This window comes from Nomascus leucogenys, chromosome 18 (genome assembly GCF_006542625.1).
Source record: "Nomascus leucogenys isolate Asia chromosome 18, Asia_NLE_v1, whole genome shotgun sequence".
NCBI lineage: Eukaryota > Metazoa > Chordata > Mammalia > Primates > Hylobatidae > Nomascus > Nomascus leucogenys.
In genome coordinates this window covers 70,654,842-70,682,753 of record NC_044398.1, presented here as the reverse complement: position 1 = coordinate 70,682,753, position 27,912 = coordinate 70,654,842, and the positions used below count along the sequence as shown (strand labels likewise).

Genomic DNA, 27,912 nt, shown 5'->3' with positions numbered 1-27,912 from the left:
CTTTGCTCTGAAATTGGAGTGGGGGCTGGGAGTCGGGAGAGGCTGGGCAGCAGGAGCAGGCATTTTTGAGCCTGTGGGGGTAGGGGGGCTTCCTGGGCCTCTAAGAGTACAGGGATGCCTGGGTCTGAACCCACAGCTGGGTGGCTGCAGCTGTGCCCAGGAGGGCAGGATTCCTACCCCTCACACTCAGAAGCAGATGGGGCTTCTGCCTGTTCCCAGCTCCCAACAGCTCCATTGAGTGTGCAGCCCTGGCTGTGCCCTGCCTGCTGCAGCCGGCGTCTTCTCAGCAGCCACTCCAGATGGGCCACCACTGCCATCAATTACATTACCTACCTTAGTGTTATTGTGAAAATTAAATGAGTTAATCCATGTAAAATGCTGGGAACAATGTCTGGCATAAAATAGATGCTCAATAAATATTAATTCTCATTATTGTTTGTATCATTTTTGCTATAATTTGAATCTTTTACATATTGTTGTGACATATGGAGGTTTTTGACCGACAGGGTTTCTTCTGAGTGGCATAGCTCAGGGTAAAGTGGCTCTCCTCACCTCTCAATACCCTACTGTCTTTTGCCTAAATTCCAGTTAAGGATGGCTAGAGACATCATATGGGAAAGGGTGGTCCTGAACCAGAGAGATGGGAGAGCAAATTGCTAAGGTAGTTCTTGAGGGTAGGGATGAAGAGCCAGACAGAGACAGGTGTCCTCCATACAGCTGTCCTTTATCTTCACTCAGCCTCTGCAGCTCCTGCTGCCTCCTTCAGAAAGCGACTGTATGTTGCCTCCAATGCCCTTCCTTAGCCAAAGCCCAGTAGTTCTCGAACATCCTCTTTCAAAGACACTGAGCCCTGGTAACCTTCATTACATTGTTGTTCTCATATTCTTCTCACTCATAACCTACAGTTTCTTATTAAATTGATAAATTGATTATGAATCTTTCACCATTAACTTTTTTCATTTCTATTCCATCGCAAACTTAATATTCACAAAACAGGCTTAATCTGAGCACAAGTGAAAATGGTATAGCTGTGAAATACCTGGTAATGGTAGGTGCTAAGTGTTATAACATGATGACACTTAGAATTTATAGACACTTAGAGCATAGTTTTTCAAATATTTTTGGTTGTAATCAATAAGAGATTTCACATCACAGTCTATACAGATGTACATTTATTTATATGTATGTATGCATAGCTTAAGCAAAAGTATCATGAAACAATGTTCAACCTATTGCACACAATGTACTTTCATGATTTGTATTCTCTTCTTTTTTATTGAAAATGAGCCCGGTTTGTAACCCACTAAACACATAACCTGCAGTTTGAAAAACCCTGATCTAGAGGACCATCCGGTGGGTGCCTCTTGGGTTCTTACGCACTGTCCACATATCATCCGTATCATACATGATGGGTTGTGGCCATCTCAGTTTCATTCTGAGGTATTGCCTCCTCTCATCCTGACAAAAAAAAAAATAGAAAAGGAAAGAAACTTCAGATCAAGAACTAACACATTATTGGAAAACATATAATCTCTCCTTTACCTTATGCTCTTTCCTAATAACTGTTCGTTTTCAATTGTCCAAAAGAAACCACTCTAATAACTTGTAACACCATGTATTCGAAATTGAGAAACCATTTTTGAAAGAAAGTAAAGATGTAAATTAATGGGGGGACTAAATTATGCATGGATAGAAAGACTATTTATTATAATGACATCAGTTCTCCCATAAAATCAATGATATTTCAATAAAAGTGTCAACAGTCTTTATCTTATAATGGAGACTCACAATCTTATTCCAAAATTTATATGGAAATGCAAGTAGCCAAGAAGAGCCAATATAGCCCTAAAGTAAAAGAACAGGGAGGAAAAACTTAAAACTATCTGATATCAATACTTACTATAAAGTACAATACTTAAGTGTGGTACTGACACAAAGAAAAATAGTTCACTGCAGTGGTCATATACCTCTTTTGTTAGATGTATTTGTATGTATTTGATATTTTTGATGCTGTTGCAAATTTTATTGTTTTGTAATTTTCACCCTGTTGCAAGTATCAGAAATACAGTTGATTTTTCTATCCAGCAAACTTGCTAAACTTTGTGGTTGATGGAAACACTTCAGCTGTAGATTCTTTTCAATAACACAATCACATTGTCTAAGAATATTTTTATTTTTACTTATTCTTTTTCAATCCTATGCCTTTTCTTGTTTTTCCCCCCCTTGCTTTATTGCTTTGGCTGAGATTTCCAGTGTCAAATAGAAATGTTGATGGTAAGCATTTTTTTCTCATTCCTGATTTCAGAAGAAAAGTTTGTAGCATTTCAATATTGAGTGATTTTTTTTGTGGTGTTAACAATTTTTTTTGTAAATACCTTTTATTACATTTAAAGAGTTTTCTTCTGTTTCTAGTTTGCTAAGAGTTTTCTTGTCAGATGTTAAATTTTATCAAATGGTATTTCTGAATCTGTTGATATAATAGAAATTTCTCCCTCATTCTGTTAATCTGGTTAACTATATTAAATTGATATTTTGAATGTTAAACCAACTGTATTAGTCACCAACCTTGTAGTAACTAAACTGAATTTAGTTACACTGTGTTTCATTACTGGATTCAGGTGGTTAACATTTAATTTAAGATTTTCATTGTCACATGTGAGAGAGTTCTGGCTTGACTTTTCTTTTCTTTTAATAACTTTGTTGGGTTTTGGTATAAAGGATATGCTGACTTCATAACACAAGTTGGGAGTGGTTCCTATTTTTCTCTTCTCCGTAGAGTTTATGTAAGATTCTTGTTAATTCTTCCTTATCTGTTTGGCAGAATTCAACAGTGAATCGTCCATTTCATATAAACAAGTTTATTTGCTTAAGGTTACTCAGAATATAATTTTAATATATCTGAAGGATCTTCGTTAATGTCCCTTTTTCATTTCAGATATTGGATATTTGTGCCTTTTGTTATTTCCTCCTTTATCAGTCAGTCTCATAGGGGCTTATCAGTTTTATTAGTCATTTCAAAGAACCATCTGTTGGCTTTTTATTGATATTCTTTATTGTATGTTTTTAAAATTTTCATTGATTTCTGTTCTTATCATCTCATTTCTTCTTTTTCTTTGGATTTCATTTGCTGTTCTTATATAATTATAATTATATAATTTATTGAAGTATATGTTAAGATAATTGATTTTTAGTCTTTCTTCTCATTTAATATTTACATTTAAGACTATACATCTCCCTCAAAGGCTAGATTTAGCTATACTGCACAAATTTTCTACTATAGGATTTTCACTTTTATTCAGTTCAAAATGTTTTCCAATATCTGTTTTGATTTCTTCTTTGAGCTCATGTTCTTTATAAATATATTACTTAATTTCTAAATATATGGGGATTATCCAGTTGTCTTTTTGTTATCGATATCTAGTTTAATTCCACTTTGGTCAGTTAAAGAGAATTTGAATTCTGCCATTACTAGGGCTGTGTTCTATATATGTTGAAGTTTTAAAATCATGTTGTTCCCATTTTCTCTATAACTGATGACTATTTTCCTCGTTATTAGTTTGTTACAAGAGGTATGTTAAGATGTCCTATGATTTGTGGGATTATCAGTTTTTGTAATTCTGTTCATTTTTGCTTTAAATAATTTAAGCCTCTGTTATTAGGAGCATATACGTTTAAAATTATTATATCTTCCTAGTAAATTCAGCCATGTATTTCCTCCTCTTTATCTATTAATATTTTGTCTTAAAATCCAGTTTGTATGGTGTGAACATGGCTACTTCAGCTTTATTTTGGGGTAGTGCCTGCATAGCGACCTCTTTCTATTCTTTCACCTTCAATCTTATATATTTAAGAAATATCTCTTGTAAGAAACATATAGCTTTGTTTAATATAGCCTGGCAAATTTCGTCTTTTGAATAAAATACTTCATATTTGTGATTTACGTAATTATTATATTTGTGTTTTGTTTAAATCTATCATTATTATTTGCTCTCCATTTGTCTCATCTTTTCTGTTTCCCCTTTTTTTAAATCTTTTTTACTTTCTTTGTCTTGAGGTTTAGAAAATTTATTATTATTTTCCACTTTTCCTGCTCTATTGACTTCCACCACTCCCAACTTATACACTTTTGTTTATGTGTTTTCATTTGGCATCAATATAAACCCCCTCAGGACATTATTATCAAAGACATTCAATATCTATTTAGATATACCCACAGAATTAGCCCCCTTTTTGACTCCTTATTTTTTCTGTATCTCAGTTTCCCAGCTGCGATCATTTCTGTCTGCCTGAAGAGTACCTGCAGTGCTTCCTTGAGTTTGTGAAAGCTGCTGAGGAATCTCTCAGCTTTTATTTTTTGAAAATGTCTTTATTTTAGCTTTGTTTCTGAAATACATTTTCACTTGGTACAGAATTCTAGGTTGAATTTCCTTTTCCTTTAGGCATTTGAAGATGTTTCATTGTTTTCTGCTTCCATTGCCATCCAAAGTCTTCTAAAACTTCCCTAGGTAGGTAGAAATATTTAACTCAAAGGATGAATAAAAATGCATCCACAAACCCATACTTCTTTTTTTAATGGGATTTAAAGTTTATAGATATTTAGTATAAAGTATTTTTAAATCTGCACATTGAATGCAGATGATCAAAGGAATCAAGTATTCGATGATGCAAAATAGAGACCTTTGTTTTATATATAGACTAAGGGTTGGTCCAGGACTATCAAAACAATTCTAGGAAGTATTTTTCTAACTCTTGAAGAGAGAGAGAGGGAGCATAAAATGTACATAAACCTAAGTTAAAAGAAATATGTAAAAGTATGTTAAAAATAATGCAAAAAGCATATATGCATATATCTTGCTTGAACTTGATTTCCACTGATGTGGAGTAGTTCATTCTTTAAGAATCTCATGTCATATTATTTTATATCTTTCTCATTTGTGAAGTCATTCAAGAGATCCTGCCTTGTATGTGTTTTCCAGATAATTTACACTTTTATTTTTACATAGATGTTGATTAGCTGTGTTTCATTGAATATTCTCAGTTTTGGGTATCACTTTTCAGCAAAACAACTAAATGTGACACCTGAGTATATTGGGTCTATAGTGCATTTGACTTACGACTTATATTTTCACCTAAAAAATAGTTTGGATACAATATTAAATTCTTTTAGCATTAATAGAGTGCTTGAAATATGAACTTAGTGCTTTTACTTTTAAAATATTTTAAAATTTTGATATTTAAAAATTTGATATTTTAAAATATTTTTTTCGGTACTAAAATGCATTACAGTATAATGTGACAATTATGAATATGGATTTTAGATTAAGACAATCCTGGGCTGGAATAGTAGCTCTGTTCCTTACTAGTCGTGTATCCTTGGAAAAACAACTCCAACTTTCTAAGCATTAGTTTCCTTATCTGTAACACAGGGTCCATAATTTCTATCTTACAATGCTGTTTTAAGAATAAATGAAGTGGGAAATGAGTTAGTATCATATTCATATATGGCAGCCATTATTATTATTATTAAATTTCTATAGTATGTTATTGCCTGTTTGTTCATAGAATAATGTATTGGAAAATAAAATTCCAGTAGGAGAATGATTCTTATAAAATAAATTAAAGTAACTTACTTTATTCTTTAGAGTTTACCAAGATAGGTATATTTAGTGAACATGGGATTCAACAGCATATAATAAATTCTGTATTCTTAATTTAACAAGCATTTATTGAGTCTCTAACAACAAGCTTAGCAGTGTTTAAAACACCCTGGCAGGGCTGGGCATGGTGGCTCATGCCTGTAATCCCTCACTTTGGGAGGCCAAGGTGGGAGGATCACTTGAGGTCAGGAGTTTGAGACCAGTGTGGTCAACATAGCGAAACATCGTCTCTACTAAAAATACAAAAATTATCTGGGCATGGTGGCAAGCACCTACAATCGCAGCTACTTGGGAGGTTGAGGCAGGAGAATTGCTTGGATCAGGGAGGTGGAGGTTGCAGTAAGATCTCGCCACTGCACTCCACTCCAGCCTGGGCGACAGAGCAAGACTGGCTCAAAGAAACAAAACAAAACAAAACAAAAAAACTACCATGGCAGGAGGAATTTGAAGCATGTGAAAGCTGTTACCAAGGATAATTGCGTCTCCATCACAGGTGTCTGCCTCTCCCTATCTCTGCTGTCAGGGCTGGAACCCACACAGTATCACTTGTCTGGGTTTTCACAGTAGCTGCCTTACCACTTAACTCCCATTTATTGTCTCTCTAATCCATCCTTTATACTTTTTCCAGAAATTATCTTTCTAAAACAAAATCATGCCATCATCATTCACACATTCATAGACAGCCGTTGTCTGTGGAAAACACTTCAGCCTCATTAAGATGTAAGGCCCTCCGTGCTCTTGCCCTTCCAGCTGTATCGCCTCCTGTTTCCTTTCCTGCAGCCTATGCTCCGGCCATAGGACTAACTGCAAATCTCAATTAGTACCGTGTCCTTCCCAGCTGTTATTTTAGCTAGACATGTCTTTCTAGCCATTTCTGCTTCTGAAAATTGTACTCATTCTTTAAGATTTAAGAGAAACACCATCTTATCTATAGTCTCCCTAGATGTAGAGGATGAATTCGAGTTAGGTTAAAAGCAAGAGGTGGGCGTTGTAGTGTTCTAAGGTAGGGAGACTAGGTATAGAAAGAAATCTTGAGATGCAAACCAAGGACAGAGAAACTTTTGCAGGATGCTATCTCTGTGGGCTTCCTGACGTCTTTCAGCCGGAAGTGGTTCTTCCTTTCTGTGTTCTCTTCCTCTGATGGGCTGCTGAGAATTATTGCACGTAGGAAGCCAGAGAATGTCTCACTGTTCTCCCAGCAGCTGCTGCTTAGGGCTCTCTTACTCTGCTCTTTTTTGATTCCCTGGGCTCCTGCAGAGCCATGTATTGGTTGGACCTTCTCTATACTTTGTCTTCTCCTTATCTCTCTTCAGAGTTTGACTTCTGATGGGATCTGTTGTGCTGGAACTAGCTGTGATGTTTCTCTTCTTCCTTCTTCACCTATGTGTTGGTTCCTCAGCCGTTATACTGGTCCCACTGGCAACCCTGACCTGATTAATTCCCTTTCATCGTCCGCCATACTCAAAGGGCCTGTCTTGGACCAGGGAGGCTCACTGGGCCAAGTATTCACCATAAATGTTAATAAATGTAACCTAATTTTAAAAGAAGCATCTCCAAAGAGTGTAGCCTTCTAGGAGACTGAGTACAAAAAAAAGAAAGGGGTGGAGCAGGACAGAGTATGAAAGAAGACTGTGAGAAAATCTCAGGCACAACTGGGAGGGAAAAATGCAGAAGCTGTGGGCATGCAAGGCCAGAAGTGTAGCCAAGAAGCAGAAGGTGAAGTCAAAGGTGGGTGAAGGGAAAGAAAGATGAAATGAGAGAAAAAATCCTAGGAGTCTTAGCATTGGAGGGGGAACTCAGGTGCGAGAAATGATCTAATAATAGTTGAATGGAGAGAAAATCAATGTACGGTCAATCTTCATTATCACAGGTTATGTGGTTGCAAATCCACCTACTTGCTAAAATTTATCTGTAATCCCAAAAGCAATCCTTGCGGCGCTTCTGCAGTCATTTGTGGATGAGCATGAAGCAGTGAAAAATTTAAGCCGTGCCACATGCGTATTTCCAGCTGAGGGTGAACAAGGGATGCTCAGCCATCGTGTTTCAGCCCTCATGCTGTAAGCGAGGGTCCTTTCCATGATACATTTAATGCTGTGTTTTTGAATTCTTGTGTTTTTTTGCTGGTGATGTTGTCATGTGAAATGGCTTCCAAGCATAGTGCTGAAGTGCTGTCCAGTGCTCCTAAGCACAAGAAGGCTGTAATAAGAAGAAATCTGGCCGGGCGCCCTGGTGCATGAGACCAGCCTGGCCAACATGGTGCAACCCTGTCTCTACTAAAAACATAAAAAAGAGCTGGGCCTGGTGGTGTACACCTGTAATCCTAGCTACTCGGGAGGCTGAGGCATGAGGATAGCTTGAACCTGGGAGGCGGAGGTTGCAGTGAACCAAGATCATGCTACTGCACTCCAGCCTGGATGACAGAGCAAGACTGTGTCTCTAAATAAATAAATAAATAAATAAAATAAAAGATAAATAAAATAAAAGAAAGAGAAAAAAAGAGAAATCTGCATGTTAGATAAACTTTGTTCAGCCATGAGTTATAGAGCTGCTGGCAGGGTGTTTAGTGTTAATGAATTAACAATATATATTAAAATAAGCTATCTTTAAATAGAAACATACAAAAAACAAAGTTATATATTGTTTAGTTGATGAAAATATTGTGACCAGAACTTGCAGAAACCTGATCTTACATTTCCCCTGGGAGCAATGGTTCAGTATTTGCTAATTCAGTGTTCTCAGTGACTTTATAGAACGTAACTGCCACAAATAACAAGAATCAACTCTGTAAACATTTTTGTTGGTCAATGCATATCCATGTTTAGACATTTTGTAGAATTATAGTCAACCCAAGTGAAATGGAACTCCTTTTATTTGACTTGGGAAGACGCTCTATTCTCTTCTGTTTCAAACAAAACTCTAAGTAAAATCCTCTTTTGTTTTGGTTTATTTTTGCAGATGTTTACTGGTGTTTACTGGCAAATGTGTTGAGTAAGTTAGGTAAAGTTGACCTAGACACAGTTTTTGCTCCCAAGGAATTCTCAATTGATCATGGAAGACAGGAGATGTGTGTAATCAACAGTATTGACATTAATTTGTATTCCTGGAACAGGTATCAACTAGAGTCAAAGAAGGTTTTGGCTGGTCCTGAACAACAAGGAACCCAGCCTAGGTACAGAAAATAACCACATTTTGTCCACAGAGTAGGTGTCTACAACATGCTAGTGAAGGTTGACATTATCTTAGAGCTTCGGGGGTTGATAGATGGAAGGGATCCTACGGGCCCAGTATGTGACAAGGACCTGAGCATGTTTAGATGTAGAGCTAGAACTGAAAACCAAGCCTCGTGGCTGAAACTGAATCCTTTCCCACTAAACCATACAGGCTCTATGCGCTCGAACTAGTTATTGGAGTCCCGGCTTAAAATGAGCTCATGTTCCAGAAATTCCACTTAGGTCAGATGTTTATAAGTCAGTCTGAGGTTGTTCCAGGATGAGCTCCAAGGGGTCTGTTTTGCTGTATATGAATATTTTTATAGAAAGAAGCTCATAGATTTTCATGTGATTCTCAAAGGAGTTCATGATTCCAAAAAGTCTAAGAACTTCTGTGCATATTCTGAGGTTAACTGTGCACCATAAATACTAAATTCTATTTGGGGTGGTGTCTTGACATTGTATTTTGTACCCCTATCAACCTAGCAGAAGATTTTTTTTTTTAAATAAAGAAAATGCTCACTCTTGGCTAGGATGTGGCGAAACAAAACTTCCTATATTGTCAGTGGCAGTATAAATTGGTACGAATTTTCTAAAAAGACATTTTGCACTTTTTGCGCCAGATACCAAATTTGTCTTTCAATAATATATTCTAAGAAAGCAATTAGAAAAAGGAAGTAATTAGAAATTATGTATAAAGATATTTATAGCATTTTTGTTCATAATACGAAAAATTGGAATCAAAGTGTCTAAGAATTACAGTTTTAAAATATCACTTAGGCCGGGTGCAGTGGCTCAAGCCTGTAATCCCAGCACTTTGGAAGGCTGAGGCGGGTGGATCAACTGAGGTCAGGAGTTTGAGACCAACGTGGCCAACATGGCAAAACCGTGTCTCTACTAAAAATACAAAAATCAGCTAGGCATAGTGGCGGGTGCCTGTAGTCCCAGCTACTCTGGAGGCTGAGGCAGGAGAATAGCTTCAACGTGGGAGGCAGAGGTTGAGCCGAGATTGTGCCACTGCACTCCAGCCTGGGCAACAGGGTGAGACTCCACGTAAAAAAAAAAAAAAATCACTTAATATTATGAAAAACTGTTTATGACAAGACATGATGTGAAAATAATCATGGCATATATAGCATAATCACAATTTGTTTATGTGTGAACAGAATAACATGTTAACAGAGGTTATCTTTTGGTAATGGGACTAGAGGTGTTTCTTTTCCTTTTTATTTTTTCTTTTTGTATTTTTCAAATTGTCTAAATGACTATATATTTTTATAATCAGAAGGACTATTGAAACCATATTTTGCCCCTCTTGAACTATGATTTACTTATGGGAATTCCTATCCTTGTTTCTTAGTTTCTACATTTTAAAATGTCTCATCATTCATTTTGGCTGAAAGTTAAAATGCAGTCTCAGTTATTTCACATTAATTCAATTATAAGCCCTTCTCTTCCCACAGGATCATTTCATCTTAAACCTTCATACTCAGCCTCCTTTGCAACTCTGGCCTCTCTTGCTTTCCATTCCTTTTTGTTCTTTCTCTGATTAAAAAAAATACTAAATTCTGTCTGCTTTTCTTTGACAGCATTAGCCTTTTTTCTCCTCTGCTCAGAATATAATTTTTGCTATTTAGTTTTTTACAAATATTTACCACTTTTCCCTTTGTTTCTTTATCCTGGTTTTTAATTTTGTAAGGTAGAGGAAGCATTCATGGAATAGTCTCTTCCAAACCTCAGAGCCTCAGCAGTGCTTTTGCATTAATTAAAAAGTTTGTATTCTTTTTGGGATTTCCCAGAGTATTTTGCCATTATATCAGGAACACATGTGTATATGTGCATACATAGGTATGCATGAGAATGAATGTATTCACATGTGTGCATGTATGCATTCATGTTTGTGTGCATGTCTGTGCACATATGTGCAAGTTGGTGTGCACACGTGAGTGAATACATGTTCCAGTTCTTCCAGAACAGGAACTGTGTCCTTTCCTATATGCCCTACGCAAGTAGACACTGCAATGATGCTGACTGCCTGTTTGCCTGTCTGTGTAGCCACCTTTCAGAGCTTGCCATCTGGATCTCAGACAGTATGCAGAGGAGAGGAATGTTCTAATCCACCCTGGTACCAACAGGCTGGCATCTGTACTTTGAAAGCTTTGATGAAGAAGATGCAAATTGTGTTGGCTGTGTGGGCTTTTCAGCTGCTTCCTGACTGGGCTAGAGACAGGCAGCATAACTTTTAATCTCTCCAAAAGCCTGCCAACTGGCAAAGAGATACATGTATTAGATAAGATGGTGGATCTCGATTTATATATGTATGAATGCAGACTGAATTAAAATGGCACCCTAAGGAAGGAGCCAAGGACCAAATCAGGAGACCCTCTAACTGAGTCAGAAATCAAGGCCAGGATTTACAGGATGAACATTTTTACGTGTACATTAGAATGTTAAGTAGGTATTTGTAACTGAAGTGCTATGCTTATTTTATTTCCATAAACCTAAGGTCTGGCTTCGAAGTGGCCCCAGGGTATATCCGTCAGCACTGAGCCTTGTAAATTTGCCTGCTAAATCAAACCTATGATGAAAAGAACCAGGCAAATAACACTGTTTTGCAGTGTGCAAGTCCCCGTGGCTGTATTATAGAGTGCTCAGCTCACCGTTTCACAGTGGAGAAGAATGTACGTTGATATGCTTTCTGGGTTTGAGAGCTCTTCCTTCTTCATCCAGAAGACAGCTGGGTAGAGAAAAGGATAACCAGCAAGACAAAGGCTTTATTCCAATTTCTATGTTTAAAACTCAAAGTCATATGGTGAAAATGGGACTTTATTAAATTTGCCTGATTGGAGACAGGCATGCAAATTGTACAAGATTCCTAAATGTGCCAAAATGCCAAGGAGAGAGTCCTGACGAGCATGGAGAATAGTGAGTAATGCTGATGTCCTAACCGTGCCCCTTGCCTTCATTGACCTTTGGAAATATTGTGAAAAAGTCGACCTTTTCTATTCTGTCTGTACAGTCTTATAGTGTTTCCTCTCTTTTTCTCCCTCTAGGGAGTTATCCAAAGCCCCCTTCACAAGAAACGCTAGCTTTCAGGAATAATCGATCAAGCACACCTTTGAGCAAATGTAAGATTTATGTTCATTCTATTTAGATATTTGATTTTGACTTTGTATCCTTTATTTTGGAACAAAATGAATGTCACCTACATGCAGACAGATGAGGCATTTTATGCTTTTGTTGGGGGAGGATAGGTTTAGGGGAGCTCTCCCATTTGCAACCTGGCTTTAAACCCCACGTGGCATGAAGAAATCAATTAAACAGACAGAAACTCTTCTGGGATTGGGAATCTGGCTTCTCATTTAAAAGAATATCCCTTTTTTTCTAACCATAATAAATTTCAATTTTCAAGTAAAAGCCACTACATCAATTTTAATGTCAAATAAATTTTAAAAAGAAGATGCAGACTGTTGAAAAGATGGTGGAAATGATTACAACCGAAGCTTGGAGCTTACTGAAGTCAATCAGCTTCAACCTGGAGCTTGCTGCAGTTCAGACTGCACTTCGATGGTTTTGCTTTAGTTTCCCCATTTGAGTGTAGCGGAGGCTGTTTTGTTACCTGTTCTTTTTTTGTAGAGAGAACAAAACTGCCTGAGGGACAATACAGTGCACTGGAGAGGGATGAAATAAAGTCTCAAGAGCTGCTGTACTATACCACCTACCTCAAACAGCAGATGTTACAGAACTGCTTTTAAAAAAATGTTGCCTTTCACATGTCATGCTAAAAATATATACCTAAAAAGACCTAAAAAAAAAGAAAACCTTGAAAGAACTAGAGAAGGAGGCTGTAGTTATACAAAAGCTATATGCAAGATCATGGAAGCAAAAAAAATGCATAAAGACATATTACAGCTTTCTTAAGTTCCAAGGGAGCTTTTGATGATACATTCAAAACATAAATGGGAAAGTCATCAGAGAATTGAATAATCCCCAGGAGACTGCAGAAGGCTTTGAAATGGATTTAATAACATTGATGGGTCGAATAGGAAGCCCTTATTCCCTTTGACTTATCATCTTTCCTTTTCTTTTTAAAATTCACTTTCAGGAAATAGTTACATGATCAACTCTACCTGGCTGACTCAAATTTGGTTCTCGGTTTGAACTCTAGTTATCTGTACATCTTACAGCTGTCCCCTTCAGTTGCTTATCATATGACTTGTCATCCTGACTGGGTTTGAAGCTTACAAAGGTCAAGAAACACATCTTTCATATCTTTGGAATTTCCTCTGTAATTCTGATGCCCTGATTGTGTTTGCAGATGGTGTTTAACCAACAAATGTTGCCTGGCTCACTGGATACTTCCAGATTTTAAAAAAGTTAACAGAATGATATTCAACTCTGCTTCTATTATTAATATTTATGTGCTATATTCTGATAAACCTGTAGAAGACCAGATAAGACAAAAGCAGGAAGAACAAGTTGTAGATACAATAGTGGGCATGTAAAAGGCATTTAATAATGCCTTGACATGAATAATAAACATACAAGTAATAAGGATACAACAGCCTTACATTTCCATAGATTCTTGATTCTTCTAAAAGCACTTTCATATAATAAAGGACAGAGGGATAAAGGAAGGAGTAAATATAAATGCAAGGAGTACCAAAGGAATGTAGACATGAAAAAGCAAGGGGACCAAAGCAAGACAAAGAAAATAATAGCCAAGAATAAAGAAATCGAGGGAGAACTTACTAATAACTTGGAACAGTTGTTGGCTAAAGAGCACACATAGCAGAGTATCAAATAAATATTGACAGTGTTGGTGTTCTTGTAGCGAGTAGAATATCCTATAGACAGAATACTCTAGGGTATTCTATACACAGAGTATTCTGTCTATAGGGTATTCTACCCTGTTTATGTTTTGTCTTGTTTTCTGCTGAGTTATTGGGGAAAGGAGTATCATGGATTCCCTCACTTTCTTTCTCTTCCATTTTTATTCATTAGGGTTAATATTGATACTAGTATGGCTATCTTTACTCCGGATAGTCAATCCACATCATCAAAAAGATATGGATGTGTGAGTGATACTCAACTTTAGCAGCTTAGTTCAGAGATTTCACAAAAGCTCAGTTAGGCTTGCTGCAGAGAGCATAAGTGAATTTTGCCCTTGTTGTAAGGTTCTAAAAGTTTCCTAACCTTAGGAGGCAGGTCTAAAATTATTGTCTATAATGCTGAATATAGTAACTTATTATAAAGAAATTCTAAGAAAATAAGACATATCAACTATGTTATAGAACTGATATTAAATCTAGACCTGAAAAAAATACAGATAGAAAAGTTCTGCCTGTCATGTGCTAGAGGCTACAAGAGATCCCCAAAACACTTTTATTACTGCTTTGAAGGGATGAGCTCCCTCCAAAAGCATGGATCAACTATTTTAGAGATTTAGAGATTGACACTGCTGTTTTGGCAGTAATTCTACCTTCACACTTTGAGTTTTGGATCAGCACAGAAAACTCTCTCCTTTGTCAGATTGAAAACCTGTAGCTCTGGTATCGTAGTGGCTGTAGTGACTGGTTGAATGATTTAATCTATTTCAGCCTCAGTTGCCTCAACTGTTAGAGGAGTTAATTATATCAGTCCTGCCTTATAATCATAGCAATAATTCCCATTTCCAAATGCCTGCCATGGGTCAGGTTCTTGCTATGTCTTTGGCACATATTATCTTTAAGTCTCTCATCAACTCTGCAAGGAAGGAACAATTGTCATTCACAGTTTACAGCTGAGAAAGCTGAGGCTCAGATTATTTCAGTAAGCTGCCTGAGGTCATGCAGCTAGGTGGCAAAGCCAGGATATAAACTTCATATGTATGTTCACAAAGTCCCTGCTTAGTCTTCCGTGGGATTTTGAGAGTTATTTAAAATGACATGTGTGAAAGTGTTTTGAAAATAGCAAAGTTCCTTGTAAATGCATGTTATTATTATCATACTGATGAATATAAATTACTTAACATCTATTTACCAGGTTCCTTATAGATATTTAGCACTGAGTCAGATTTCATTTTGGACAATCTATGGAATTAGTTATTTCTCTAATGTAGTATTGCATAAGATGCATTATAAATAAATCTTAAATATTTTCAAGTGGAAATTTCTTCCATCTTTGGGACCAGGTTCTTCCTTCTTCTCCTTCTTCTTCTTTCTTCTTCTACTTTTTAATTTTTTTTGAGACTGGGTCTCTGTCACCCAGTCTAGGATGCAGTGGCACAATCATAGATGGCTCACTGCAGCCTCGACCTTCTGGGTTCAAGTGATCCTCCCTCCTCAGCCTCTCCAGTAGCTGGGACCACAGGTGTGGCCACCACACCCAGCTAATTTTTTTATTTTTCTAGAGATGGGGTCTCACTATGTTGCCTAGGCTAATCTCAAACTCCTGGGCTCAAGTTATCCTGTTTCAGTCTCCCAAAGTTCTGGGATTAGAGGCATGAGCCACCACACCCAGCCTGGGTTTTAGTTTCTTTTCAATCATATTTGGAGAAAAAAAGAAAAGAAGCAAATTTGCTAATCAAAATTGAGTGAATGTTTCAAGAAACAAAACCAATTAAATGTAGTCCAATCTTGAGAATCAGCAAGTAAAAACCTCTGAAGCCAAGAGGGCTCACAGGAAAACTGAAGGAGAGGAGAGAAATAGACCATAAGGATTTTCAAACCTCTGCTTCAAATTCTTGTATTTACAAATGGTCTTGGCCAGCAGTGTAACTCTCCCTGTCTGGCTCTTTGTTGTTTATTTTTTGGAGTTTTTAATGACCAATCGGGTTGCTGAAATTTACTTGAAGAGTTTATTCTTGATTCTGAGGTATAAGATTTTCTGTGTGAAGATGGCTGGGAATCCACAGAACTCTCTTAAAATAAGCACCAAGTTTTGGAAAGAATTTTCTCTTGTGGAAAACATCCATTTCCAAAGAGAGCCACCAGCATGAGATTGCTTTTTATTTTTCTTTTTAACCACCCCCAACCCAAGGAGAAAGCTGAGGGGAGTCAGTCTGTGAAGCAGCCAGGAATCAACTTTCATGACAGATTTAACATTCAAGGCAGACTTTTCCCTTGGTCTTTTGGAAGAACTGCTGAAATCTCAATGAAAGTTCATGAAATTCTGTAGAGGAATCAGCTGAGTCTAGAAATAAGCTGTTCCTTATTGTTTCCTCTGTTTCCTTATATATAAAGAGTGGGTAAAAAGAAGCACCTTGGAAAGTCATTGTGAGATTAAATGGCATAATGCACGCACATCTCCTGGCACAAACTAATCACCACTGTTGTGTTCTAAGCCAGTTTCCTAAATATGCTGATCCAGTTGTTTTTTTAAGTCTCAGTGTGAACTATTTATTCTGTTTGGCCCATGTAGATCTCTAAAGAGTTCACAAAAATGCTTTCAAATTGAGAAAATATGGAGGAAGCTGCTTTTCTAGGCTTCATCAAGGATCTGCGTTGGGTGGAATAGAATCTTTGTTTAGGTTTGGTAAGGGTTTCATGATGCAGGGTTTTATAGAGAGGGAGCTAATGCCATTGGATGGCTGATCACCTAGGTGGAATGAATGTGGGGCCACTCATCCATGCATTTTTCTGCAGGTGAGATGGGATAGGGTAGCCCTTGTACAGTTCTTCTGTCAGAGATCTTGGTCACATTTGAGTCTCTGCTGGGCTAAGGCAGAAGCCCTTATAGGAGGGTAGGACCACTACCTGGCCAGGCTTGGTTTTCCTTAGCTCAGAGTCTGGAATTGGCTAAATTGGAACAGACAAGATTAAAAAAAAAAACAAGCCGACTATACAAGTGATATTGTAAAGAAAAAGCTAGATACCATAAGAGCTGGATACCAGCCCAGTGTTGCTGTTTGGATTTGATCATATTCTTTCTTGAGTACATGAACAAGAGGGCAGCCTAACATTGTCCCTGAAGCCCTCTGCCCACAGCCAGTCAGATCCATGTCCAACCTTAGCAGCTTAGCAGCTATCATGCTGGCTATCCATGTGGCCCAGGCCCCATTTGCACAAGTTCTGGGACTGGGGTGAGGGTATTCTTGTTGTAACGCCTTTTTAACACAATTCTGGCATTTTGGGAGACAGAGTCAATGTTTGAAGCTCTGGGGACTCAACTTGTGCTCTGCTTCACCTTTGGCCAGGGTCCTCTAGTGGAATGGGCTCTGCCCAGGGAGTCAGTGGACTGCTGTTTGCTGGTTGATTTTAGACAAGTTACTTTATGTTTGTGGGCCTCATTTTCCTCTGAGCAAAGACATCTCTAACCTGAGTCGCAGCACAATCTTTGTGGTCTAACTCTGTCTGGGGCATGGAAAATGTGTGTGTGTGTGTGTGTGTGTGTGTGTGTGTGTGTGTGATTTCTCCTCTCCAGTCACTGGTTCTGGGGATGTTCCTCCAAACTGTTCTTGCCTTCTTTCTGTTATCCAAACTTTTCTGTGCAGAAGAACAAGATTTAAGTTTGAATGGATCATTGTTTCTTTTCAGATAAACAACTGCTGATAGAGGATTACCTATTTCTGATACAGACAACCAAGGAGAAGTTTATGTCTTTCTATTCTTTAGACTTAACCAGTGTTCCTTCTTGGAACATATGTTATGGAACTTGACTAATCGCCCCGGCAATACGTTGCCAAAGTTTTCTTGGCAATAGATCAAAGTCTTTAATATACCAGCACATCAGCTTTGCAGAGCTCAGACAATGAGAAAACAGGTAGGGGTGGGAGAAAGCACTTGCAATTAATTTTGGAGTCAGACTTTAATAGAAAAGTAGAAAGAGGATAGGACTAATTGATTTCTGAAAGAATTACAAGTGGCTGGCGTGCCCCATACCTCACACTGTAATCCAAATACTTTGGGAGGCCAAGGTGGGAGGGTCTCATGAGGCCAGGGGTTTGAGATTAGCCTGGGCAACATAGTGAGACCCTGTCTCTACAAAAAATAAAAAAAATTAGCCAGGCTTAGTGGCATGTGCCTGTGGTCCCAGCTGCTTGGGAGGTTGAGGTGGGAGGATCACTTGAGACTGGGAGGTTGAGGTTGCAGTGAACCGTGTTCACATCACTGCACTCCAGCCTGGACAACAGAGCAAGATCCTGCCTCAAAAAAAAAAAAAGAAAGAAAGAAAGAAAGAAAAAAAAAAGAATTGCAAGCAGCCAATACATAAAAAAAGATGCCTAACACCTAACCCCCCTAATTAGCACTGTGATTATAAAGATAACAATGCTAGCATTTCCCCACATCATTTTGGCAGAAATGTGAATGGATGGTTAAACTTGGTGTGCCTGTGAGTTTGAGGAGATGGGTGTGCTCATACAACTACCTGATACAACCTTTTGGAGGGCAGGTGGCTGATACATACTGAAAGGTGAAATGTGTAATCTTCTTGCCCAGAAATTCTGGGTCTAGGACTTATCCTAAGAAGACAACTATATAAATGTAAAAATATATTTATGTAGTATGTTTGAAAAAGCATATTCATGGGGAAAATGAGAAATAACTTCAATGTTTATGAATAGAGAACTGGTATAGTAAATTATGATAAATACCTACTGTGAAATCCTGCATAGTCAATAGAATTGATGGTGTAAAGCTTCATATATTAATGTGAAAAATTATTTAATGGTACAAAACAGGTTATGAAACACAACAATCACATTTTTATACAGTTATATTACTAGAAATATGGGAAGTTGTTCATTTAAATCTTAACAGTTAGAATTTCAGGCTACCTTTACTTCCTTTGCTATTTAACTGTTTCCTCTCCCACTTATCAACTCTATGTCCTTAGGGAAACTTATTTAACCTTTCTCACTCTTGGTGAAAATGGAGATAATACCAAACTCTTAGAGGTTATTGTGAGAATCAAGCAATAAAATACATGACAAGCACCTAGTAAAAAATGTATTTTGATTTTTTTTTGTCATACACAGTTTCCTTTTTTCTTTCATTATAGAAGTACAAACAGCTGTGTCCCTATGCCTACATTTCAGAGAGAAAGCTAAGTGGGCTTTTGAATAAATTCCACTTATTTTAATGCAGGGAAAGCTCTAGTTCCAAATATGTGGAACAGTATTTTCCTAAGGCTGCAGTGTGTCAGAAAAAGGCCATATTGGGTCATTGTTTTCTGAAGCCAAGAGAGGAGATTGAGAGACGGATGCTGATGGGCAGCCTAAAATAATATTTCATTCTTGTCATCCTTAGGCAGTTTAAGACCAAGTAATTTTGGATAGAGCTACAGTTTCCCTCTCAGTTTGGAAGAACAAAGCTTTTGTTATTTATGTTCTTAAACAACAGCGCTTTGTCCTATACTCAGGAGCATGCAAAGCAAACAGAAGATTTCCCGAAGGGTCATCCCATTTATGGTGAGGAGTCAGTCCAAGAGGTAAGTAGACATACTCAGCTGCAACCATCTGCAGAGGGCCCACATTGGCAGCAAAAGGAAATAGCCAAGACTCACAGGAGCACAACAGCCAGTCAGGTTTGGGATTCACTTCTCCGATATTGTGCCAAAGTTGGTGGACTCAGCCATTCTGAAACTCACTGTTCACTTGGGGCCTGCTTTGCACTACAAAACAAATAGCCCTGTTTTGCTTTCCATGTCTGAGGCAGAAAAATAAAAATGGCAATATTTTGAGTGTTTTTACATTGGGCATTTCTGGTCCATAGATAATTATTTCAGATACCCCTGTGTAATCTTTTCAGAGCTGTTGAAAACTGTGGAATAGGGGATAATTAGGGCTCAAGAGATTTCATTAATGCTTAAAGGATCATTAGAAGAACATGTACTGTATCCCACTTCTTATTTCTCTTCCTGCACTAAAACAACTCCTGGCTTGCTACCATACTTCCGCACCCATGTGCAATTTTCACTTAGCAAAAGGTCAAGTCTAAGTAGAATCTATGAAGTTGGGATTGATTCTGATTGATAATAGTACTAGCTAGCAAGCATTGTGCCAGGTTTTCTGTTAAGTAGTCTGCATGCACTATCTCAGTGTTTCTCAAGGAGTGGTCCTTAGATCACTGGCTTTACAAACATTGACGGGTGGTGGTGGGCGTGGGCAATGAAAAGGCAGATTCCTAGATTCTACTCTAGATCCATGAGATCGGTATCCTGTAGTGGGAGCCAGGGATCTACCATTTTAACAGGTGCCTTAGGTCATCATCCTTATGCACATGACGTTCGAGAGCCACTGTGTTATTTCCTAGTGCAAGTGTGACTCAATGTAATCTGCTTTCTTTCCACTCGTCTGATTTCTGTGTGTAAATTCTCATGACAAAAGTTAGACAAAGTACCATGGACTGAAGTTAGATATAGAGCAACTCATGTCTCTTTTAGTTGCTGGTGATTACAAATGTATCTCCATGGCCAAATTGCTTTTGAGGCACTATGTGTGATATTTATCTCTATTGTGGGAGGGTGAAAGAAGTGAGAACTCTTTCCTTGCTTAGTGGTGGCCTGTGCTCTGGAAGTAGAGACGAAGACACAGGGGTCATGGAGGTGGGACTTACAGGTGTTGTACAGGTTGTATAATCATGATGGTGACCCTGCATGGAGAAGGGAAAGCTTGGCCTTTTCCTTGGGCCAGGGCTATGCAAATGGGGTTGGCCCATTTCTGAGAGGGGAAGGTAGCTGATATGCAAGTATGATTCCCTAGGGCTCAGAAAGACCTGCCTGCCTTCTGTCTTTGTTGTTATGCTTCATGAGGCCTGAAATATTCACTGGTGTTATTTCTCTGGTTCTCAGCTTTAGCTCTAGAAAGCCCCTATTGAAATGACATGCCACTTGGAAGATAGCAGGACCGTCTACTTATATTTTCACAGACTGCTTTAATCTGCTGCTCTGGGGATGGCACACAAAAAGATTTAGTTGATGGGAGGGAGGTTAGGCCCCTTTGTGGGCCACAAAGAAGAATCTGGGGAGCCCAGGAAGACTATTCTGGGGGGAGAAGTGAGGAGGAAAGGCTGTAAAGACAAACTGGACCTATATCACAGTTCCGAGGGCTGTCCTCCACAATACATTGTTTTCCTGAAATTCTCCAGCCCCTTCCACTATTTTCCTCTCAGTGAATGTCCAGTGCTGAATAACTGCCCCCTTAGTCACAGGACTGGACTGCAGCGGTGCTGCAGGTGCTGAGGCTCAGTGGCACAAGTGGCTCTGGGAGGGAATCTTGATGTTGGATTCTGTAACTGCACCAGCAGAGGGGGAAGAGGGAGATAATTACCCATCGCTGAGTCTGAGATCTCCCTACCCCCAGTGCATTCTTCTGCCAGGAGCAGGATCGTTAGAATAAGTGAGACTTAGCTTAGCTCATTCAACTCCTTGCCAGGCCCCATGCAAAGCTTTCAAACTTTCAAATATACAATCATTTCTAGAGACTATGTTGGGATCCCCTGCGTTTCTTTATCCATTTGTTGAGAAGGACCAGAGATGATGCCTAACTTTAGCCAAGAGTTTGTTTGTGGGTCCAATAAGCCTCACATTTGATTTTATTGGAATTTTAATCTTGCCGAAAGTACCCTATGTGTCAATTTTAAAGCATTTTTTTTGTTAAACTGAAAACATCCCTCAATTTTTCCAATGTTTATTTGTCCTCTAGTGCTAATTTATGTGGTAAGTGGTACTGGTTCATTAATTTACTCAGCAGGGACTAACCACCTTTCACGGAGAGGGAGTGGCAAGGAAGGGGTTTCCAGTGAAGGAACTCATTTTTCTTGGTCTTCATGGTGGGTGCTGGGGAAGGGTGTGCAGTTAGAGGGGCTGCATTTGCAGAAACATGGCTCTGTGTGTGAGCCTGGGTTCTGAGGAATAGGAAGCAGGTAGGTGCGGCGGGCGGGTATTCATGTGACAGTGGAGGAAGATAAGGATGAAGATCACGCATGAGTAGTGAATGAATGAATGAATGATTGTGTATAGAAGTCCATACTCCTTCTCTGGGCTGGCTATTCCTTCACCAAACAGACTCTGTTCTTTCTTCTGCTGCTTCTTAGTGAGCACATCTAAGTCTCAGTTGATATTCTCTTGCTCTGAGAAATTTCTCATCAATGGGAGGAGAAAATATAATTAGCTTCGACATAGCTCATATTTAAGCTGAGAATGCAGCATGAATTCCAGACATAGTTCATGTATTTTGGATAATCAGCATAGCTATTCATGATTGGTAACCCTCTTTTTCTCCTCCTTCAAATCGTTTTTGGTTAGGTTACCATGACTGAAGATTAATTACTTCCATTATTTTTTTCCCCTCATGCAGGAATGTTTAAACTAGTCTAAACTTTGTACCAACTATCATATGAATCATGTCTACTACTGTTACCCCTTGTGTGTCATGTTCTGGGCTAGTGTCCTTGCATGACACAGCAAAATGCAGGGCAGGGTTAAAAGTCTCAGATGAGAACCAGGCAAAAAACTGATGATTAATAGTGACCAACACACTTCACTGTGCTGTTATCTTAGAGGCCTTAAGGCAAAATCTTACTTACAAATATCAGTTGAAATGCAATATGTGATGTTAGTAGACGCATTTCACCACACCTGGCAGTTCATTAATTCACCTTCATTTTCTTTTTCTTTTTTTCTTTTTGTTTAATCTTTTTTTTTATACTTTAAGTACTAGGGTACATGTGCACAATGTGCAGATTTGTTACATAGGCATACATGTGCCATGTTGGTTTGCTGCACCCATGAACTCATCATTTATATTAGGTATTTCTCCTAATGCTATCCCTCCCTCAGCCCCCTACTCACTGACAGGCCCTCGTGTGTGATGTTCCCTGCCCTGTGTCCAAGTGTTCTCATTGTTCATTTCCCACCTATGAGTGAGAACATGCGGTGTTTGGTTTTCTGTCCTTGTGATAGTTTGCTGAGAATGATGGTTTCCAGCTTCATCCATCTCCCTGCAAAGGACATGATCTCATCCTTTTTTATGGCTGCATAGTATTCCGTGGAATTCACCTTCATTTTCAATATTGTGTATGTTTATTGCAGTGAGCTTAATCCTAATAAAAAACAACAATTTTATTTCTATTTATTTATGTTTTTTCAATTTTTTCTTTGAGACAGGATCTCACTCTGTCACTGAGGCTGGAGTGCAATAGCACAACCATAGCTCACTGCAGCCTCCAACTCCTGGACTTAAGTGATCCTCCCACCTTGGCCTCCCAAGTAGCTGGGACTACAGGTGTGTGCTACCATGCCCAGCTATTTATTTATTTCTCTTTTTTGCAGAGGTGGGGTGTTGCTGTGTTGCCCAGGGTGGTCTCAAACTCCTGGATTCAAGTGATCCTCCTGCGTTGGCCTTCTAAAGGGCTAGGATTACTAAAGGGGCGAGCTACCATTTCTAGCTGACAGTTTTCTTTTAATAAGCAGTCACCATATAATAGGCTCAGTTCTAAGCATGTATTTGCCTATTTAATCTTCACACCAGCCTAGGAGGTAGCCTTTTATATGGGAGGAAACTGAGGCCTAATGCTGTTAAGTAGCTTGCTCAGGGTCCAACAATTAAGAGTCAGAGCTGGGATATGAACCCAAGTGGCCTGACTCCGGAGTTTCTACCAACAACCATGTTATACTGCTTTACATGTTTAAAGCAAAGATGTGGTTTTAGCATCAAATATTAAGAATGCACTCCCCTCATTTTTCTTATTAAATGTAATTGCCAGTTTTTATATATGTCATGGTCCTAATGCTTTTGGGAAACTCAGACAAAGAGCAAGACCACAGATAAATGGATCCTTCTGTTCAGGTCTCATTACCTAGAAGAGTTTTGACTACAATATACTAAAGGTTGGTGGTTTATGCTAATTTTAAGGGTAATATATTTTAGAATTTTGTCACATGCATTATTAGTATGATTTCATATTCATGGCCTTAGGAAGATTGATTTAAACAGTAACAACAACAACAATAAAATAGAACAAAAAATTTCCCCCATGTGCCAGGAGCAGATTTTAATTTGAGGTCCATTTGTCCAGATAAAGTGTTCTGTTGTCTGAACCAAGAATATGAGCTTTATCTTTATAGTGACCACAGACTCCCATCTCTAGTATCATGATTTTTAATTTGAATTAAAGCATTTTTTTTTTGCTTTGTTAAGATGAGGCAGGCCTTCTTGCTGACATTTTAAAAAGCAACTATTTTTCTTTCGGTTTACACTATGAGGCACTGGTTCCAACTGTCAGCATTGAAACTGTCAGCAGTTCCCTACCAGGAAACTGGTTCCAAGGTCTAGGGTTTCCTTAGGTAGAGGCTGGCACTGTGAAAATAATGGGGCTCTTTATCCCTGTCACCTGGAATGGAATGGAGTTAATACCCTGCCAGTCTTAGTTGATTTGACATACTAACAGGATGGGTCTGGACGTTTTCTATAGTTTACTCATGAGTGACTTTCTTTGGCTTACGTAAACCGCAAGGCCAGACAAATTAGCTTATGGACCTAGCAATCATTCTTGGCCCAGATTTTGAGACACTTTTCAGTCAACCATAGTTGCTCTAATACCTGAGATTTGCTGACAGTGCTTGGTTCAGAAAAAGGTTCCCTTTCCTGAGCAATTTTTCTTTTATTGGGATCATCTTAATTCTTGTTTGCGGGGTTGAGATGAAGGAAATATGAGCAAGGACTGCACTCAGCTATTTGGGTGACCCTTGTGTACCATGAGCTTCTTAGATAGGGCCTGATGTGATCACCAGAAAACATTAATTGATCGTGATGACAGGAGATAGTCTCTCTAGCCAGAACCTGCTAATACAAGTCCTGAGGAATTGAGAATGATGCCTGAAGGAAGCAGACTGACATAGTGCATTAGTAATTTTAGGCAAAAGAAGATAATGGTACTAGTATGCATATTTTTTAGTTTCCTTTTCCATTGCTTTGTTTTGCATAGGCTGAAGAAAATAAGTGTAAACAGCATATTGTGGTGGCTCAGGGTGGATAATAATGGGACATCACTTCCTTTGTTTCAGTGTGAGGTTGCCCCTGCTATGTGACAGCTCCAAGGACTAAATATTTCAATCCCCAGAAAAATGTCGAGTCCCAGTAACATGTTTCAAGTTACCATGATTATTATGATTATAGGAGGGGAAGGCAGTGCTGGTCTTTTAGAAAGTTCTCATCATGAATATGTTCTGGAGTGAACATCGCTTACTAACAGATGAGCAGCTTGAAGTTGAGTCAAACAAAACTTTTAGTGTTTGTAAGGGTCAGGGAGCCAGTCTGTAACTCAGTTGTATGTCAGTTGTATGTATGTTGACACAGAGAATGTACAAAAGCTGTGAAAGCTTTCACTCAAATGACTGTGGATGGTTGCTGGAGATTGTCTCAGACAGTCAGAGTTTTCTTCAGAGTTGTAGGAGGTGAAGTCTTCCTATGGGAAATTTCTGGACAAGAATACAAATGAAATGACTTGCATGCCTCAGTTTAGAGTATTATTGGCCTTGTCTGTCAACAAATGGAGATTTGAACATGGGAGTTCAAGGGGATTTTAATGAAATTTTATTAAGGAGATGAGAAGCAGGGAGTCTGTGTTGAAAATTCAATGAAGGGCTTGTTTTCCATCTCAGCCTGGATAATCTATGTTATCTCTGAGTAAAGGGGGTAACAATTCTAACAACCTGGCTTCCTTAGAAGTTTCCATTCTCACATAGTCACCGAAGGCAGCAGCACTGTCAAATAAACAAAGGTTTAATTAAATAAAAACTATTTAAACAGAGCAGAAATATTCTTCCCTGGCTAGGCACAGATTGGACAATTCAAAGAACACACCCTGGGGGGAAATTGCCAATGGATTACTTTTTCTGTTTTCTGTCTATTGCAATGTTTTTCTTTCTGGTGTCAAATCTCAAGTTGAATTCAGTCAATTATCTACAGCCAACAAAAAGTGCATAAATGTCTCTTCTGTTACTGTTTATATTTCACCACTAAACAAAGCAAAATTTTCTTCTCAGCTTCTTGCCTTAGGAGCCTATAAGTCCAAGAAAACAAATAAAATATTATGTATATTCTATTGTCACTACGAAAGCATAAGGATTGATTTAGTTATGTACATGTTTATTGCCAAAGTTTTTTTTGTTGCTAATGTTACACTTGCTACAAAATGTATTAAAGAAACAGACAATTTGCTGAGGATTTGGAAGGATTTGTCACTGGGTTAAGTACATTAAGTATCTAAGGGGTGTGGTGTTCCGGTTATGTGTATATCAGTTTCACATGTTTTTTTTGCTTTCTTATTTTAGTTGCCTCTATAATAATTTTGACTTTAAAATGTTTTCCACAGATCCTTTAATAACTGCAAATGTAGAAGTATGGTGTAACAAGTAATTGGTATGACTAATACTAAAATGTAATGGGAAATAAGGATACTATTTCAAAGAAAACAAGAAAAACCTGGGGCAGGGGAGCATTATTGATTCTCTCTTAGGATTCCTAAGATTCTCTGTCCCAACCCTTCTACCATGGAACATTCTTATGTGGTCTAAGTGTCAAAGGCCAGAGGAACTGGGCAGTAACTTATCTTCTCAGTTTTCTCTCTGAACATAGGTATTTTCTTTAAGATACGAAAAACTTTTAATTGTGCTCCTGAAACCCATCCCTGTCCTGTCTCAGCCGCGTTGACTCTTCTTTCTGTGGGTGGGTGAAAAGCCTACCCATCTGAAAAGGTAGCTCTGAAACTCTTCTGGAAAATCCTCTATTTTCCTCCACAAATGATCGTTTTAGTTTCAAGTTTATTTCAGGTACATTAATTCTCCCCCTCCTCAGACTTCCTAACAAATGATCCTGCACACGATTAGAATAGGAAAATGTAAAATAAAATCGAAGCATATCTAGTTGCCTCAGCGACTTTATGCTTATCATTTTCAGTCTGCATTATTCTACTAAAAATAAAAAGAAAGATGAAAATTACCTCAGGCGTTTGCTGCCGTGCCTGCCCTTTGGTTTCTGGGACGGCTCGGGTCCTGTAGCACCGGCACAGCTGGGATTGCCAAGCCGGGAATAGACCTTGCTCCAGGTGTAGCTGCGTTTTCCCCAGATCACCTGTCCTTTTCCCCTCCGACAAGGAAGCTGTGATTTTTCTCTGGCCTTTAGAGGCAAAGGGATTCCAGATAAGTAGATTAATGTGTAGAATATCTCATCTGTGTTGTTCCAGTGCAGCCCTTTCAGCTTTCCAGAGCCAGTTAGACTTGTTATGAGGAGCTGAGTGATTGGCTGGCTCTGGAGCTCAGTTTCATAGATTATAGCCCGGCGTACGAGAAGCACGAGTCCTATAGTTGGCGTACCCAGAGGCCTGCCAGTTCCTGCCTTAATGCATATGTAGTCGTAATTGAGTTCTGACACGGCCTTGGACGTTTCTGTCCTAAATAGCTGACATTGCATCTTCAAGACTGTGTGAGTAATCCCGATTTTTTTTTTTTTTTAAGCTCAGTAAATTAATTACATGCCCTGGGAGGGAGTGATTGTAAGTAGAAAATACTGAACTAGCAGATGATTTGTTTTTAAGGTGCTATACTATGTACATCAAGTTCAAGACGATGAATCTTAAAGCTTCTAAGAACTGGCAGGGTTATTCCAGCTTTGTGCCGTGAATCACAGTCAAGCTGCATTTTGAAGGAGGCTGTTTGATGCATTTGCTAGCTCTGTTTGTTTTATGGGGTCAGTAAAGTGGCAGAGGTCCAACAGGAGCAGGTTAAAGCAGGATGCTGGGATCAAAGCTTAGAGAGCACTTGAGTCAGGCAAGTTTTAAGGTTTCCCACCCCCAGCATCTCAGTCCAAAACTGAGAGCAAGCAGCAAATATTATAATAAATGCTTTGGGACAGGGGTACACAGCAGAGAGGGCACAGTAACAGGAGAAATGTAAAATGATGGCAGCAATACTTTTGTTCACTGTAATCTGCAGCCAATTGAAGACATACACTATGAATAACTAAAACATTTTTATATGAACAAAAATGCTCTTCAGTGGTTCTGTTTTTGTGGTAGAGGGCTGAATGAAAAACCATGAGCTTGTTGTAAAAACTTATAAAAAGT

At 38.6% G+C, this 27,912-nt stretch overlaps 2 protein-coding genes across 4 annotated transcripts in view; one reads left to right on the top strand and one right to left on the bottom strand.

The window, feature by feature from the left end:
- Positions 1–1,157: 1,157 nt before the first annotated feature.
- Positions 1,158–27,498, bottom strand: LOC100589388. Of its 3 annotated transcripts, XM_030797625.1 has the most exons (4): positions 26,791–27,498; positions 24,879–24,880; positions 11,527–11,603; positions 1,158–1,458 (listed from the first exon to the last, which is right to left on the bottom strand). In XM_030797625.1, exons 1-4 carry the CDS (start codon positions 27,258–27,260, stop codon positions 1,339–1,341), a joined length of 669 nt encoding a protein of 222 aa, XP_030653485.1. In that variant the 5' UTR covers positions 27,261–27,498; the 3' UTR covers positions 1,158–1,338. The 3 variants fall into 3 exon arrangements, with proteins under 3 accessions (XP_030653485.1, XP_030653486.1, XP_003266013.1); XM_030797626.1 differs by lacking the exons at positions 11,527–11,603; positions 24,879–24,880 and having other exon boundaries at positions 1,354–1,458; XM_003265965.4 differs by lacking the exons at positions 1,158–1,458; positions 11,527–11,603 and having other exon boundaries at positions 24,472–25,552.
- The window catches only part of PDE4D (phosphodiesterase 4D), a 1,540,268-nt gene continuing 1,539,504 nt past the window's right edge, over positions 27,149–27,912 (top strand). The window contains exon 1 of the mRNA XM_003265958.2: positions 27,149–27,272. The gene's annotated coding sequence lies outside the window, so the exon portion shown is untranslated. The remainder of the gene's footprint in view (positions 27,273–27,912) is intronic.

Excerpts from the sequence above, each read along its gene's own strand:
- LOC100589388 (XM_030797625.1), bottom strand. The coding sequence starts at position 27,260 with ATGCAATGTCAGCTATTTAGGACAGAAACGTCCAAGGCCGTGTCAGAA. Across the intron at positions 1,459-11,526 it reads TTCTTCTCCACTGTGAAACG|GATGAGAGGAGGCAATACCT; the intron begins GTGAGCTGAGCA and ends TTTTTTTGTCAG.